At 47.1% G+C, this 15,456-nt stretch overlaps 1 protein-coding gene across 1 annotated transcript in view; it reads left to right on the top strand.

Moving 5' to 3' along the window:
- RIT1 (Ras like without CAAX 1) overlaps positions 1-7,526 on the top strand; it is an 8,233-nt gene extending 707 nt beyond the window's left edge. The window contains exons 3-7 of the mRNA XM_044916265.1: positions 124-248; positions 378-434; positions 3,085-3,158; positions 3,385-3,576; positions 4,893-7,526. Of these exons, the coding sequence (XP_044772200.1) occupies positions 143-248; positions 378-434; positions 3,085-3,158; positions 3,385-3,576; positions 4,893-5,123 (660 nt within the window). The 5' untranslated portion in view covers positions 124-142 and the 3' untranslated portion in view covers positions 5,124-7,526. The remainder of the gene's footprint in view (positions 1-123; positions 249-377; positions 435-3,084; positions 3,159-3,384; positions 3,577-4,892) is intronic.
- Positions 7,527-15,456: the final 7,930 nt, after the last annotated feature.

The following is a 15,456-nucleotide window of genomic DNA, read 5'->3' as shown; positions in this document are numbered from 1 at the left end:
GGGGGCGGGTGCAGGGGGTCGGGGGCGCGGGGCGGGCGCACGGGGCGGGCGCAGGGGGGCGGGCGCAGGGGGCCGGGGCCGCCGGTTGCGGCCGGGGCGCAGCGCGTCCTTCTTGCTTTCCAGGTGCGCGTCCCGAGGGACCATGGAGCCGGGGCCGCGCCCCGCGGGTAGCAGCTGCGGCAGCCCCGCGGGCCTCTCCCGGGAGTACAAGCTGGTGATGCTGGGCGCCGGCGGCGTGGGGAAAAGCGGTAGGTGCCCGGTGCTTCCATTTCCCAAGAAGTGCTCATCCGCACCCATACCAGATGGGAGGGAGGCTGACGCTTGTTCTTTCCGTGGGTCACGTCTGTGGATTTTAACTTCCGTTTCTTGTTTTGAAGCCATGACCATGCAGTTCATCAGCCACCGATTTCCAGAAGATCACGACCCCACCATCGGTAAGTCGAGTTACCACCTAAGTTTCTAAGTAAACTGTATGGACCTGTCTTGGTGTCAGTTTTTGAAACCGTCTTTAACTACTTCTCTTTGGAGCCTTTGTGGGTGTCCTTGTAAGATTTTTTAACAAGAGTTTCATAGCACTGGGTGAACAGATACTACTTTTTTTCTCCCTTAACTTGGTAGGTCGGTAAGCCGTCTTTCGTGGCCGTCTTTTCTTGAAGGTTCATGGAACACTTTGGTCCGTTAGGATTTCGGGGTTCCCAGGCTATATTGCCAGGTAAAAGGAGAAGTGTCCAGGCCTCGAAGCCGTTCGCTGTCACTTCTCTCAGGGTCTCTGGCTCTGTAACTATGAGTCAGCTGGTTTGAACTTCCACAAAAGGAAGCAGAAAAACAAGCCCAGCCAGCCAGCCTGCTGAAGTCTGACGACTCAGACCTGCAGCCTGGACTTCTTCCCCTGGAAGCTCTTCGTTTACTTCCTTATTCCTCAAGTTTATTACCTAGTAAGATCTTCTTTCATGTCTCCTCTAACTCTTAGTGCTCTGTTGTGTTGTTTCCTCCACACTGGTGGAGGAAAAAGAAATTTTGTCTGGCCTTTTAAAAAAAGTTGCTATTCTCTACAAAGACTAAGAATACTACTGTCATTCCTGGACTATGAGGAAGCAGGTTTGATTCTAAGGGGTTAAAGATACAAAGAAAAACGGAGGGGAGGGGACGGTGAGGGCGGGAGCCATACTGCTAGTGTTTTCAGAGTGTCAGGATCCTGGGTCTCTCGGGAGGATTTCCACTGGGTCAGGCCTCTGCCGCCCTGTTTTCCACAAAGCCAGTGAGAGAGTTCTGTGCCAAGCCAGGTTTGGGTGCAGTCGTTCTATATAGTTCATGCTTCTGTGGCTTGAGGAAAATAGAAACACTGCTTGTTTTTTTTTAAATGTACAGCATTGCTCAGGGATTCAAACTATGTTGAGGATTCTAGAAATAAACTCAGTTTAGGGTTTAAGATAATTTACTTAGAACTTCGCAAATATTTTTTTTTTCTTTAAAGCAAAACTTATATGTGTTCTCTGAAAGAGCTAATTTTTTTAATCAGTTGATTTTTTTCCCCCCAGTCAGCTGCTCTCCGGACAATACCATCTGATTCAACAGCATGTACTTATGTGTCTTGAGTTCCCATTATGTGCTAAGTACTGTTGTAGGCCCTGGGAGTTCAGTGGTGAACAGAAAGATGCAGTAGTTTCTCTCGTGGAGTTTATAATTTAGCGCCTTTTCTTTAGGGGGCTTTGTGGCAAACTTTGGCTGCTAACTCTGAGCAGAACAGTTCTACATTGGAGCTAGTACGTGTGCGAGTGTGTGTGTGGTACATATTTACCCGTAACTGAAGTATCAGGAAACTGTGTATGTCACTGCATGTGGTATGCTCTTGTATTTTTTCTTGTAGATTTTTGCTTTTTTATTTTAATACTGGTCCCAACGCATTAAATTCATTCACAGCTCCCTAATCCTGTGGATCATGGCCTGTAGTTTGAGAAACACTGGTTCGGTGGGCTCTTTATCTTTGAGGAAGAGTCATGAGCAGGGGTTCAAGAAAAAATACTGAAATACACTGGGGTGTAAGCAGCAATTGTTTGAATGATGAAAATATTGAGTGGGTTTTTCTCTTTTTAAAAAAATTTCCTTGTATTTTTCAAGGTTCATATAATAATGCCCATAAAGAAATTTGTTTTCATGAAGGAGAGATTATGACAATATGGATTATTTAGAAAAAAGTAAATGATTTTTTTTTTCTTGTATAGTATTAAAATGAGGAGGAACCATAGTATTTGGTTAAGTAGATAAGGCTTTTGAATCAAGCAGCCCTTGGTTTTAATTCTGGCTGTATAATTAACTTTGTAATATGGGAAAGACATTTAATGTTTCAGAGTTTTTTTTAATCTGTAAAGTGGAGATAATACTATGGATTGGAATATTTGTCACTATTGGAATATTGTCACTATTGAATGAGTTAAGGTATATAGATTACTTAGTATAATGCCTGGCATCTAATAACTATTTAACAAATGGTAAAGTTACTTTTCGAGCCTAATTTTTGCGGGGCAGGGGGAGAGGCAGAAGGAGAGAGAGAATCTTAAGCAGGTTCTACCTCCAGCTCGGAGCCCAATGCAGGGCTCGATCCCACAACCCTGAGATCATGACCTGAGCTGAAATCAAGAGTCGGACGCTTAACTGACTGAGTCACCAAGGTGCCCCAGAGCCTAGTATTTTTTGAAAAGAATCCTTTTTTAGCCTAGAATTTTAGATGACGTCTTATAAATATAAACAATGAATAAACCTATGTCATCACTTAGGTGAAAAACACAAAACAGCTCAGTTGAAGACCCAATTTACATATCTCAATGGATTGAGCATGCTTCCTGAGAAAATCTGGACATTTAAAGAACTTGTGTATAATCTATTTCTCTATAAGAAGAATTTTAAAATAAGGTTGCAGGGTGCCAGGCTGGCTCAGTTGGTAGAGCATTCGACTCTTGATCTTGGCGTCCTGAGTTTGAGCTCCACTTTGGGCTTAGAGATTACTCAAAAAAGAAAAAAGTTAAAATAAGGTTACATAATTCCTGTGCTTATGGGTTTATAGTACACCTTTCTTCCCTCCTGTAGAAGATGCTTATAAAATCCGGATCCGTATTGATGATGAGCCTGCCAACCTGGACATTTTGGACACGGCTGGACAGGTATTAAATCTCAGAATGCTATGTGTAAAGGTGTTTTTCACTGTAGTAGAGGGGAGGGGAAGGCTTATGCAGAGAAGATCACCAGTTCATCTTTCTCAATTTTTCATGCTCTCTGACTCAGGATAGCAGGTAATTGATACATGTGTCTTCTTTGATCTGAAATCATAGCTAATGTGTGTGCAGCCCTAGGTTTCATCACTACATTAATGATCCTGTTCCCCTCCAGGCAGAGTTTACAGCCATGCGGGATCAGTATATGAGGGCAGGAGAAGGGTTTATCATCTGTTACTCTATCACCGATCGTCGAAGTTTCCATGAAGTTCGGGAATTTAAGCAGCTTATTTACAGAGTTCGACGCACTGATGATACCCCTGTGGTTCTGGTGGGAAATAAGTCTGACCTAAAGCAGCTAAGACAGGTGAGGAGAGAGCAGAAATGCAGTCTGTAGTCTCAGATTGGTTGTCGTCATTTCGCTGTATATAGGTTCTTTTGCTTTAAAGTAAAAATTTTAAACTAACTTTTCTTTAACCTTAAAATTTCTCTAAATCTACTGATTTGCAATTAACTTGGATAAAAATCTGAATTTTAGAAATCAGTTTACAGGATAAAATCCACAGCGTGGTAATCAGATGACAAATAGAGTACGTATTACATGAAGGATCATGGAATGTTCCTAAAACCTTAGAAAATAATCAACCAATCTGTCAGTTTATGTTGCAGCAGGACAAATGTAGGTTAGACTTCAAGATACACTTCCTGATGGTGAAGATCATTAAGGGGACCTGGAAGGGGAGAATAAGAGAAATTATAGAGGATTCTAGAGTAAGCTGGACTCCCCAGATTGGCGACAGTGTGTAGAATCTGGCTGTTTGGGGGCGCCTGGGTGGCTCAGTTGGTTAAGCGACTGCCTTCGGCTCAGGTCATGATCCCAGGGTCCTGGGATCGAGTCCCACATCAGGCTCCCTGCTCAGCAGGAAGCCTGCTTCTCCCTCTCCCACTCCCCCTGCTTGTGTTCCTGCTCTCGCTGTCTCTGTCTCTGTCAAATAAATAAATAAAATCTTTAAAAAAATAAAAAAATAAGAATTTGGCTGTTTGGTGTAGAGTTGAAGGAATAGTGGACAGGCATATTGGGACCACTGGTGGAAGCAGCGGAGTAGGTACAGACTTTTTGGAAGTAGTTTGACAATAGATAAGTTCACAGTGCTTCTCACTTAATGCCTGTTTGAAAAATCTGTCCAGGAATTTATATATAAAACGTTGGTTGCCAGGCTGCTTGTAGCAAAAAGTTAGAAAAAGTCTAAATGTTCAGACCTAGGAGAAATTATGGTCTATCCCTAACTGGCTACATCAATTTTTGATTTGTTATATAGTTGGATTAGAAATCAGTCACTTCGGGGCGCCTGGGTGGCTCAGTCGTTAAGCGCCTGCCTTCGGCTCGGGTCATGATCCCAGGGTCCTAGGATCGAGCCCCGCATCGGGCTCCCTGCTCCGCGGGAGGCCTGCTTCTCCCTCTCCCACTCCCCCTGCTTGTGTTCCCTCTCTCGCTGTGTCTCTCTCTGTCAAATAAATAAATAGAAAATCTTTAAAAAAAAAAAAAAAATCAGTCACTTCATAGGAAGGAGGAGTTGAGGAGCTCTCTGTTCAGATTGCCCCTTCGCTTTTCACTTCTGGAGGCAGTTGTGATTGTTTTCTGTGGTTACCACTATGCATTTTCTCATGTTTACATTTTTAAAGGTCACCAAAGAAGAAGGACTGGCTTTGGCGCGAGAATTCAGCTGTCCCTTTTTTGAGACGTCCGCTGCATACCGCTACTACATTGATGATGTATTCCACGCCCTTGTACGGGAGATACGTAGGAAAGAGAAGGAGGCAGTGCTGGCCATGGAGAAAAAATCTAAACCCAAAACCAGTGTATGGAAGCGGCTGAAATCACCATTCCGGAAGAAGAAGGACTCCGTAACTTGAAGGGAGGATGTGCGTGTTGGCCTGTGAACCTCAGGGTTTACTCCGAGCAACCCAGTGGCCTGCACGAGTGAGCATGGCGCTTGCTCTTTGTCCTGTCGTGACCGTTCCTCTAAATGTAACTGACGAAGGGTGTATGCCTAGTGGGAGTCTTCAGTGACGTGGTGTCTAGAATACTGTCTTTTTAGCTAATTCTGATTTATTAACCCAGTGGAGCACTGTTTACTTGTAAATTGTCACATTAGAATTTGATCTACCAATGTTTTGGGTTCTGTTCCTGGTATTAGTTAATTAGTGTCGATTGTTTCCACCCTGGGGGTGTCTGTATACCATGTGTGTTTTACGAAGCCCACAGGAGGAATTTCCTGCTGTGCATTACTCTGTGTCCTTTTCAACTTGGGTTCCCTGAGACCTTCCCAGGGAAGGGCCTCACTTTCTTGTGTTCACAGGTGCTTCCTGGACACACAGCAAAAACCACGGAAAACCCGGTTCAGGGCATTGCTGTGGAACTGCGTCCTGTCGCAGATGCGGGGTTATGAGCTCGGGGACGCCAGGCCGTGGAGGGGGGCGGGCAGGACTCCACGTCAGGACCACGTTCCCAGTGCAAGCCTGGCTTTCCTAGAAAGTGCACATTCAACCCAGATGCACTGAGCTAGGTGAGGATAAGCAGAAGTGAGTGAAATGTATGCAAGTTTCTCCTATGAAGTTATTTTGTTCTTCCTTTCAGGATTTAGCCTTCCTTAGCTTCCAAGGTCTATGCTTTGGGAGTCATTACTGGATTACTAAACTCTTGTCTAGACCCTTAGTTGGGACAGCCATGGCCTTGTGCAGGTTTATTTTTTTCCCCAGAGATGCACACACCAGTACAATTACATTAAGTGCTTCCCTGGCTCTCTAGCAGAGCTAGGCCTGGTGGAATGTTCTCTAGGTCCTTCATCAGACTGACTGCATTGTCCACATGGAAGAGATGTCGGGAGTTAGAGTAAAACCGTGTATGTGCCTCCTCAACACAATCACTACACTCCATGCTCAGAGAAGCCTGGGCGTCTCTGTGCTAACGAGCCAGGCGCGAAGCTTTAGGACTCCTGTGTGTTGAGTTTCTCGTTGAAGATTTCTTTGCAGGGACCTTGGGGAGTTCACTGCACAGGGCTGTCTGAGCCTTGACAAAACTCAGCCTAAGAGAATACCACCTTGATATTTGTGCATAGCTGGGGAGCTTGTTCTGGGAAGGCACAGCTTTACATATGGGTGGTGCATTCTCTCTTTTAGAATCAGGATTGTTTGGGTATCTGGACTTAACTGTGTGTGGAGATTAGGTGCAGAAGTGCTAAGAATAACGTGGCGCAGATTGAACATTAAATGTCACGGACAGAGTTTGTGACCGTCTTAACCCCGAAGCACGCGACTGCAGCGCCATTTAGAAATAGCGTGCCCCTCGACTTACTGTTTTCCACTTTACTGACAGGCAGAAGGATAGGCTTGTTGTGTTTTTTTCCTCATACTCCATGCGATGTCTGTTCCAGGTTTAAAGAAAGGTGATGGTTGCACCTTTTTTAGCTAGGTCGTGGTCCCTTTTGAAACCAAATAAATCATGTTTTATGGTACTCAAGCCATCCAATAGTGGAAGACCCAGAATTTGAATCTCTGCAGGACAGAAATCTGATAGGAACCATAGCACTTTAGAGAAGTATGAAGGTAGAAAAGAAATACAGTGCAATTCTATTTTAACAGTATTTCACCACATTTAAATTAGCTTAGAGCCTTTTACATGTAATGCCTTAGCTTCTCATTACTAATGACCTAGGGAATTGTAATTAGTGTCGAGCAAGAACTTGACAGCTGTATAATCATTCAGGACCTTCAAGGCAGCAGAGAAGATTGCCAGAAAGATCCATAAGACAGGAGGGAATTTACATTGTATATAAGAAAAATAACAAATTTGTGTTTTTAAGACTGTCACTGTCCTGTATTTGGTCATTGGATAATTAGCCCATTAGTATTGAGAATTCTATTCATGGTGCTAAATAGTTTGAGGGGGTATAATGTGTGTAGGTAACAGCTCTAGTCTTAGTGATCATAACTGTATGTAATTTTATAAGCTCTGAAGAGTCAGGTTTATCCAATTTGAGGGCATTAAAATCCATTACTCCTGGAACTTTGAAGAGAGAAACATTCAGGGACACGTGTGAAAGCACTGGGACTGTTGATGCCTGCGCCCGATTGTTAAGTTAGAAAATTTAGAGTGAGCTGTTAGAATTCAGGAGGAGATATGTTTAATTTTATTATATTTTAGCAAGAATTGGTCTACTGTGATGTTTGGGGGCGGGAGAAGGAAGAGCAGTCTTTCACTTAACGCATGTGTATATGAAGACAGTTTACATGACACAATACAGAACTTTTAAACAACTTGTTGGGCTTCTCCTTTACTTACCTGTGCGTGGGTGGAAATGCTTAGAATCATTGCACAAAGGTCATTTTAAGAAAATACAATACCATGAGATTTTCTGTTCTGGAAAACACGGATTCAAAAGTGTGAGTGCCCGCCGCGTGCAGGATACCTGCGTTGAGTGCATTGGGGCGTGGCATGGAACGCCCTTTCAGAGAGAGGACCTTGGCTCTTGGGCAGGTGGACAGGCTGCAGGGAGGTGAAGCACTGCGGTTCAGCTGCCAAAGAGTCTCCATGTGACAGTGAGCGGGGTCCCACCTCTTAAGTGATTCTGGACTCTGGTTCCCCAGCGCGGGCACTGTTCCTGTCCTGGCTTCGGGAGCCAGGACGCTTAGGGGTGTTTGGTGTTTGGCCAGGTAGAGTGAACTGCCACCCCTGGGATGGGGTGGGGGGGCGGGCAGGTGCCCGAGGAAGCCTGCTGAGACCCTGTGTGCAGAGAGGTGGAGTGGTGGGGAGACAGAAAAAACACATTGGAGACGAATGGCGTGTTTGCCACCCGATGAAGGGTTCAGGCTGTTTCCAGTGTGGAAACTAAACGTGAGACCGTGAGGAGTCATTGCTTTGTGTGAAGGTCATTGCTTTTGTCTCTACTAAAAATGGGCACTGGCGCTTGTGGAGAGGACTTGGTTTGGACCTTAAAGGAATGTGTTTCTGTGTTCTCATTACTTGTGTTGAGCAGGTCAGCAACGGTCAGGAGGGTCCACTCTTGAACCGGGTAGTGGAGGAGCGGCGTTCCCTTTCTAAGCTGGCCTCCGTTAGGCGAGGCGCGGGGGTTCCATCAAAGCGTTCGTGGGCCTCCTCTGTGCACTGAGCACCGTGTGAGACTGGGATGCGAAGGGATAGACAGTATCCCTGCTCTTGAGCTTTGACAAAATCAGCATATCCGGCTGGAGATGGATTGTGAAGTAGGAGATGACCTGCTTCCAACTGGGAATGTTTCAGAAATTCAGAGGAGGAAGGCCCCTGTAGGGCTGGGTCCAGCGGTAACGGTAGAGCAGGCAAGTCGAGGAGAGGCTGAATTTAACCTGCGTGGGATAATAGAGAAGATCAAAGCGAGGTGATTTCTGAAGTTTCTCCTCATTTCTAGTGTTTATTGCTTATTTTCTTTAAAAAATCATATAAATTTAGGAAGGTCCTGACAGTTGGTAGTGTTTCTCCTTTTCCAAACTTACTGAGAAGAATGACAAAGAAATTGAAAGTCTTACTTTAGGAGTCTGTGTTAACACGGACAAGCACTTGGCTTTAAGAGATGGTTCAGTACTGAAAACGGATTTGCAGTCATCCTGGATTTGCTCAGCTTCAAATTAAAATTTGTAATCAGGGGCTCCTGGCTGGCTCAGTCCGTTGAGCATCCGACTCTTGATTTAGGCTCAGGTCATGATCTCAGGGTTGTGAGATTGAGCCTCAGTCGCGCTCTGCGCTCAGTGGAGAGTCTCCCTCTGCCCCTCCCCCCCTGCTGCCCAAGCACCCGCGTGCTCACCCTCTAAGATAAATAAAATCTTTAAAAGTTCGGTTCAAACTATGTTCATACATTTATCAGCTCAGCTGGAACTGAAACTTGTGGCCTCGCCTCACAGGGAAGTAGTTGGAGGCCTGAGTTCTCTGATGATGATTCGCCCTGTCCTCACATATCTCTAAATGCTTTTGCTGCACAAATTAATTTTGTCTTTCTCTCTCTTTTTTTTTAAAGATTTTATTTATTTATTTGAGAGAGAGAGTGAGAGAGAGAAAGCGCACAAGAGGGGGGAGCGGGAGAGGGAGAAGCAGACTCCCTGCCGAGCAGGGAGCCCGATGCGGGACTCGATCCCGGGACTCCAGGATCATGACCCGAGCCGAAGGCAGTCGCTTGACCAACTGAGCCATCCAGGCGCCCAATTTTGTCTTTCTCTTTTTCCCACTAAGAATTGTGTTAAATAATTAGGTATAACATAAATTAGAATAATTAAGAAAATAGTGTATTTGTATTTTACTCAGTTTTTGACAAGTTTTTTTCAGTGGAAGTTGGAAGCGGAGCCTTGCTGTTCTTCTTGGTTTGCTGGTTATCTGTGGTTCAGTGCTGTGCTCTTCCCATGTGGCCGGATTGCACCCACGTCCGTGAAGAAAGCGAGAGCCGCCTCAGCTCCTGTCTGCAGAAAGCGCCTTGTCTTCTGATGAGTGGAGTTGGTTTGCGGCTTGTCTGGTGCGCAGGACCAAGCATGGTCTGGAAGGCAGGATGGATTTTGGATTTTAGGAAAATGCAGCCAGACAGCATAATTGAGTCAACCCGTACTTAGAGCCTTGCAGACCTATTTCCCTTCACTGTCCAGATGGTTGGAGCTGGGGCAAGGGTAGCTTCTTTGGGCTACCACGAGTTAGTGGACGTAACCAAAGACTCCTAGCACGTGGTTTCTGCTCCCAGGGGTGTACAATGGATTGAGAAGGCAGGGCAATTCATAGGCAACCTAAAACCATGTTACATCGACTAATTAAAAGAAAACATAGGAAGATTTGGATTAAATTGGTAGGTAGAATTAGGCCATGAAGATTTCTCAAAAGGTGAAGATGCATGACTTGGAACCACAGAAAAGTCAAGCATCCTGTATGTAGGACGGCTCCAGCGCCGGATCGGAGAGTGGGTGAGTCAAGACTACCCTGGGGTAGGTGGGATGAGCATGGAGAAGCCCACTGTGGCTCAGAGTACACAGCAGGACACCCACGGGGCGGGGCTGAGTGCGTGGGAAGCCGTGAGGCAGGTCTGAAGTGGGCGTGGCTCCCAAGTGCCTGTCTGCTCTGGATCAGAAACAGGCAAGAGCAGTTCTGGGTTTTTTCTCTCATTTTCTTAGCTTAACCTCTGGAGATTCTGATCTGATGAATTCTGACAGGATCTGGGAATGTCTGTTGAATCCCAGAAGATTGTGATGGCAGCCATGCTGCCTTTCCTGAGCCAGATGGTGTCGAGTGCCCTGGGCGGGCATCGGAGGGCGGTGTGGAGCGGTGACGGCTGGCTGTCACCAGGTGCGGAGACCGTTAGCGGCTCTCGTCGGGGTGGCGTGGGGTGGGGAGCACGGAGAGTAAGCAGTAAGAAGATGCAGGACAAAACAAGGGCCGTGGCTAGGGGACTAGCAGGAAAAGTAAACTCGTACCTTATTATGAAGGAAACCCCTGGATAGGACAAAGGCCTGTTCAGTCTTAATGTTTGGGGTATGCTGAAAGTTCCAATCAACTTTTAAGCATGAGTTGGCCTTAAGACAAAATTACTGAAATATTGTAGCTTTGTCTAGTAGTCCTTGCTTAAAAAAATTCAGCACACGCGATCATATCATTAAGTCACCCAGTTTTTTGAACAAAAGCTGCTGGGGTGGGGACGTGTCATTTCCTGCCCTTCCCAGAGCTGGTTATTGCTAGTTTTATTGCAGTTTGCTCTGAGCCAGGAGAAAATCTCTAGGTTCAGAACTCCCCCCCCCCCCCATCAGATGTTTGCCCTAGTTTCCTTGCACACCAGTGCTTGATAGGAAGGTGAGTTCAAGCAGGCGCTCCAGTACAGTATAATCCAATATAAAATCTCTGCTGGCCGGGAGGGCGTCCCTGCACTTCTAGGTTAGTCCCACCCAAAACACTGTGGCCACTCTTCCTGTCAGATCCCCAGGCAGCCTCAAGAGCACATGTGGGTCTGCTTGCAGCTAAGACACACCCACCACTGGTACCACCCAAAAAACTGACAAAAACAAGACTCTGCTCTAGACCAGACTTCTTTGGAAACTCCAACTCAGTAGTAAGTGGGAAGAGGCACAGATTTTTTTGTGTTTACTTTAGGTCTGCTTCCGAGACAATATTGTGTCCCCTGCCTGTCTTCCTGCATTCCACAAGCCTTTACTGAGCACCTGCTGGATGCCAGGCATGGTGTTGGATTTTGGGAATTCAGCCATGTGAATAACAAGAGCGCAGGTCTTGGTGGCTCAGTTCTGTTCTTCAGGGACCTCTGATTTTTTTTTTTTTTTAAGTAGGCTCCACACCCAGTGTGGGGACTTGAACTGCCCACCCTGAGATCAAGAGTCACATGCCTGCCGAGCCAGCCGGGTCCCCAGGCACCTCTGCTTCTGATGTGCACAATCTCATGTCAGAGATGCGGACTGAGTGGTAGAGAATGGGGGTGGGGGGTAAGGGGATGAATGAATGAAAGATTGCTCCTGCTCCTTGGTGGAAAATTCAGTGTCAACTTGGAAAAATGCCAGACAGGGGACTGATTTGGTGTGAGTGAATGTCAGTCATGAAAATACCCAGTTTCAGGAGCCTGCGACTCTTGATCTCGGGGTTGTGAGTTCCAGCCCTGCATTCGGTGGAGTTATGACTTAAATAAAAGTTAAAAAAAAAAAAAGGAACAGAGATGTTCTCAGCCTTCTGAAAAATTATGCTCTGTGGCTAAACTGATTTGCTCTTGAATCATTTATTTTTTTTAAGCTTTTATTTATTTGACACACGGAGCACAAGTAGTCCCGGGAAGTGGCAGAAGGAGAGGGAGAAGCAGACTCCCCGCTGAGCAGGGAGCCCGATGCGGGACTCGATCCCAGGACCCTGGGACCACGACCCGAGCTGAAGGCAGACGCTCAATGACTGAGCCACCCAGGTGCCCCTAAAAAACTTTTAGTTCCTTCACTGAAACCTTAAGAGTGGGGGCTTCCTTTCCTGCTTCCAGAAAGGAAACACGTGCACACAGCGAGGGCAATTTCCACAGGACAGAAGGTAGGAAAAGTCATTGTTCCAAACTTCAGGGCATGCAGGGGTCCTCGGAGCATCCCGGGGCATGACCCCCGAGGGGTGCATTAGCCTGCATTCCTTCTCTTTCAGAGCCTTTCTCAGTCTGTGATTGCATATTTACTGGTGGGATCATCTGATCGTGGCTGGTCCTTGTGTGCCTCGGGATCAGTGTTGTGTCCCTGGCACCTGGCATATGGTGTGCTCTCAATGACAAATCTTTGTTAGGAATGAATGAATGAGAGAACAGAATCAGCCCTCTTGGAATTGCTTTGGGGTATAAATATTTCCAATTACATGGACAGGCTAACGAGCACTGAAGCCATCTTCTCTTTCCTGGTGGTTATGGTCTGAGGAATGACATTTTGAGAGGAAAACAGAAGGACTAGAGAAAGGACTCTAAGTCTGGAGCCTGGATTCTGCATTTTTTTTTCCAGTAATCTCTACACCCAATGGGGGGCTTGATCTCACAGCCTTGAGACCAAGAGTCGCAGGCCCCCTGGACCGAGCAGGCCAGGTGCCCCTGGGATCTGGACTTTGGGGGGACATGGGGATCGCACTGGAAGTGTGTGCCGGATCATCCTGTTGGAGTCTGAGTGCTGACCTCGCTCACGGCCACCCAGCTCCCAAGAAAACTGCGCTGGTGCGCCTGTGTGTCATGTGAGTCAGTCTTTATTTTGCACTTGTGTGGTGCATTAACAAACTCCACATAACAATATAGCATTACATATTGTAGCTTAGCATTACAGCGTTATGAAGTTTCACACAATTCATGTTTGCTTTTCCGGGTTTTTCTTTTTTTTTCTTTTTCTTTTTTTTTAATTTGACACATTTATTTTGAGTTTCTTTTTTTACAAGAGAAGACACAAGGTAAAGAAAGACGACCACATCGGAGAAGGATCCTGGTGAGGGCAATGGGCAACGTCACAATCGCGGCCACAGTAAAAGCCTTCCAAGAAAAGACCTGCATCGTTCCCTCTCCTGAGCAAGCCACTCCTGTCCCACAAGCCAGTCCTCTCTGCTTTCCTAGCGAGAGCATGTTCCTGGACACGTACATCTTGGCTGTCCTCCACTGAGAAGAACTGAAAGGAGGGATAACTCCTAAAGGGACTTTTGTTATTAAGGAAAACTCTTGTCTTCCCAAAGGAATCAAGATACCAGCAGAGAAGGCCTGACTCTTGGAAAATCCGAAGTGGTCGCTCCCTAACCCATTCCTGACCGTGATGCCTTGTGCAAAAGCTTGGGTGCGACTCTCGTCTTTCAACTGACTCGGGAGGAGGCGCTGCTCCTCGGCGGGATCGGCTAGCTCTGGGAGGGCACATGTGAAAGCCAAAGGCAGCTAAGAGACTTAGGGACAGCAAAGCCAAGGGCATGATGGATCAGGCGTGAGGTAGGAGGGAGGAGCCCTGTGCTGTCTGCTGGTTCCCGCCCTGTCACCTCACCACCCGCTGCTCCACAGACCCGAAGAGTGGGAGCGAGAAAGCTACCAGGGATGGGGAGGAGAGGAGCAGGGCGAGGCGGCCTTCCCAGACCTGTGGCGGGAGGGGCTGAGGTCACACTCAGCAGGGCAGAGACCAGACTCTCCATGGCTGTTGCTTTGCATTGTTTCTGGGAAGGAAACAAAAGCGGGTTGCTCAGCAATTTCTGATCTTCAGACATTAAGGCGATGAAGAGGAAGCATTTAAGATTTTTTTCCTAATGGGGCTTCAGAATGCTCCTGTCAGATTTACATTAAACTATCTCAAAATGCATTTTTAGAAAACAAAAATTATTTTCTTCTACGTATGATACAATATTTACATTCCATGGAGTTTAGGCTAGAGACGGGTGGTGTGGACACACTGAAGGGATAGCGAGTCAGATGAAGGGGGTGGGGGGGGCAGGGACAAGAACAGAGTGGGCTTTGTGCCTGCTCAGAACTGCTCAGAACTGCTCAGCACTGCTCAGAATCCAGGCTTTAAAAAGAACAACGAAAAGATTCAGGGAGCAGACTGGTCTTAAATCCACAAGAGCTAAAAGAACATCACACGCACTGTTGCCGCTCTGTCCACGGACACCCAGCCGCCTCGGGAGCGGGTCGGAGGGGGTGGACCTGCTCTTTGAGGCCTCGGCTCCGGCGGCTGCTAACCTGAGCTCTGCTGGCCGGACAAGTTCACGGCCTGTGGCCCGGGCTCTGCCCTCCGACAGGTCTCGACGCCAGAGCCGCGGCTGACCGGGAGCCCGGAGCCCTAATCTCAGCGAGACAGCAGCCCCCTCGCCGCCAGGCTGCCCACCGGCGGGGGGGGGGGGGGTCGGGACCCCACGCCTCCCCCAGCCCTTCGCCTTGTCTGGACGCTCAGTGAAACCCAAGAACTAAGCACTCTTATGAGGGACAGGATGGTAGAAAAGAACCCAGGTTATCCTGATTACCCATTAACTCCCATTTACTCATTTCACTCATTTCCTTAGTTTTAAGAGCCACAGTTGAAAAATTTAAGGATAAAGAATAATTTCTGAAGGCCCTTTTCCTTATGAAGCAAAACCAATCTCATCTAAACTACCTGAGAAAACTCTAAAGCTTCTCATGGGTCAGCATTTCTGGAAAAACAGGCCAGTTTCATCCTTCACACCAACAGATGGCTGTCATTTGGCCATGGGGCTGCTAGGGGGTGGCGGACGCACCATTCTGCCCACACCCACGAACAACGAACGCCCCAGCTCCCTGGAGCCACCCTGGCCAGACTGGAAGGCTTCGAAGCTCTCTCCAGAGAAGACCTCTAGTTTCCTAGACCCGAACTCTACCTCGAAGTCTGCCGTGTTCATGTACTTCATCGCAAGTTAACCCCGGACCGCCCCTAAGCCCTCCCCGCGGCAGTGTGGCAGCAAGAACCAAATCCTCTTTGCCCTGCACACCCGGCCTCATCCACCCCAACTTCGTTTCTTGGCTCACGACAGACCTCTGGACCCTGAGCTCAGTTAAAGAGCAGAGCTGTCCGAGGTGGGAAGGAGACAAGACGGGGATGACGACACTGTGAGGTTTTACATGAGCAAAACAACATCCTTCTGCTGAGATGGGGGGCGGGAGTCACTCTCCAGAGAAGCCCAGTAAAAAGAGGCCAATTTCAGGTAATCAGCAAATACAATTCGGCACAAAACACAATTTTCATGGATCAAAATCTG

The sequence above is a fragment of the Neomonachus schauinslandi genome, chromosome 6, assembly GCF_002201575.2.
Source record: "Neomonachus schauinslandi chromosome 6, ASM220157v2, whole genome shotgun sequence".
Classification (NCBI taxonomy): Eukaryota; Metazoa; Chordata; class Mammalia; order Carnivora; family Phocidae; genus Neomonachus; species Neomonachus schauinslandi.
This window is presented reverse-complemented; position numbering and strand designations above follow the sequence as displayed.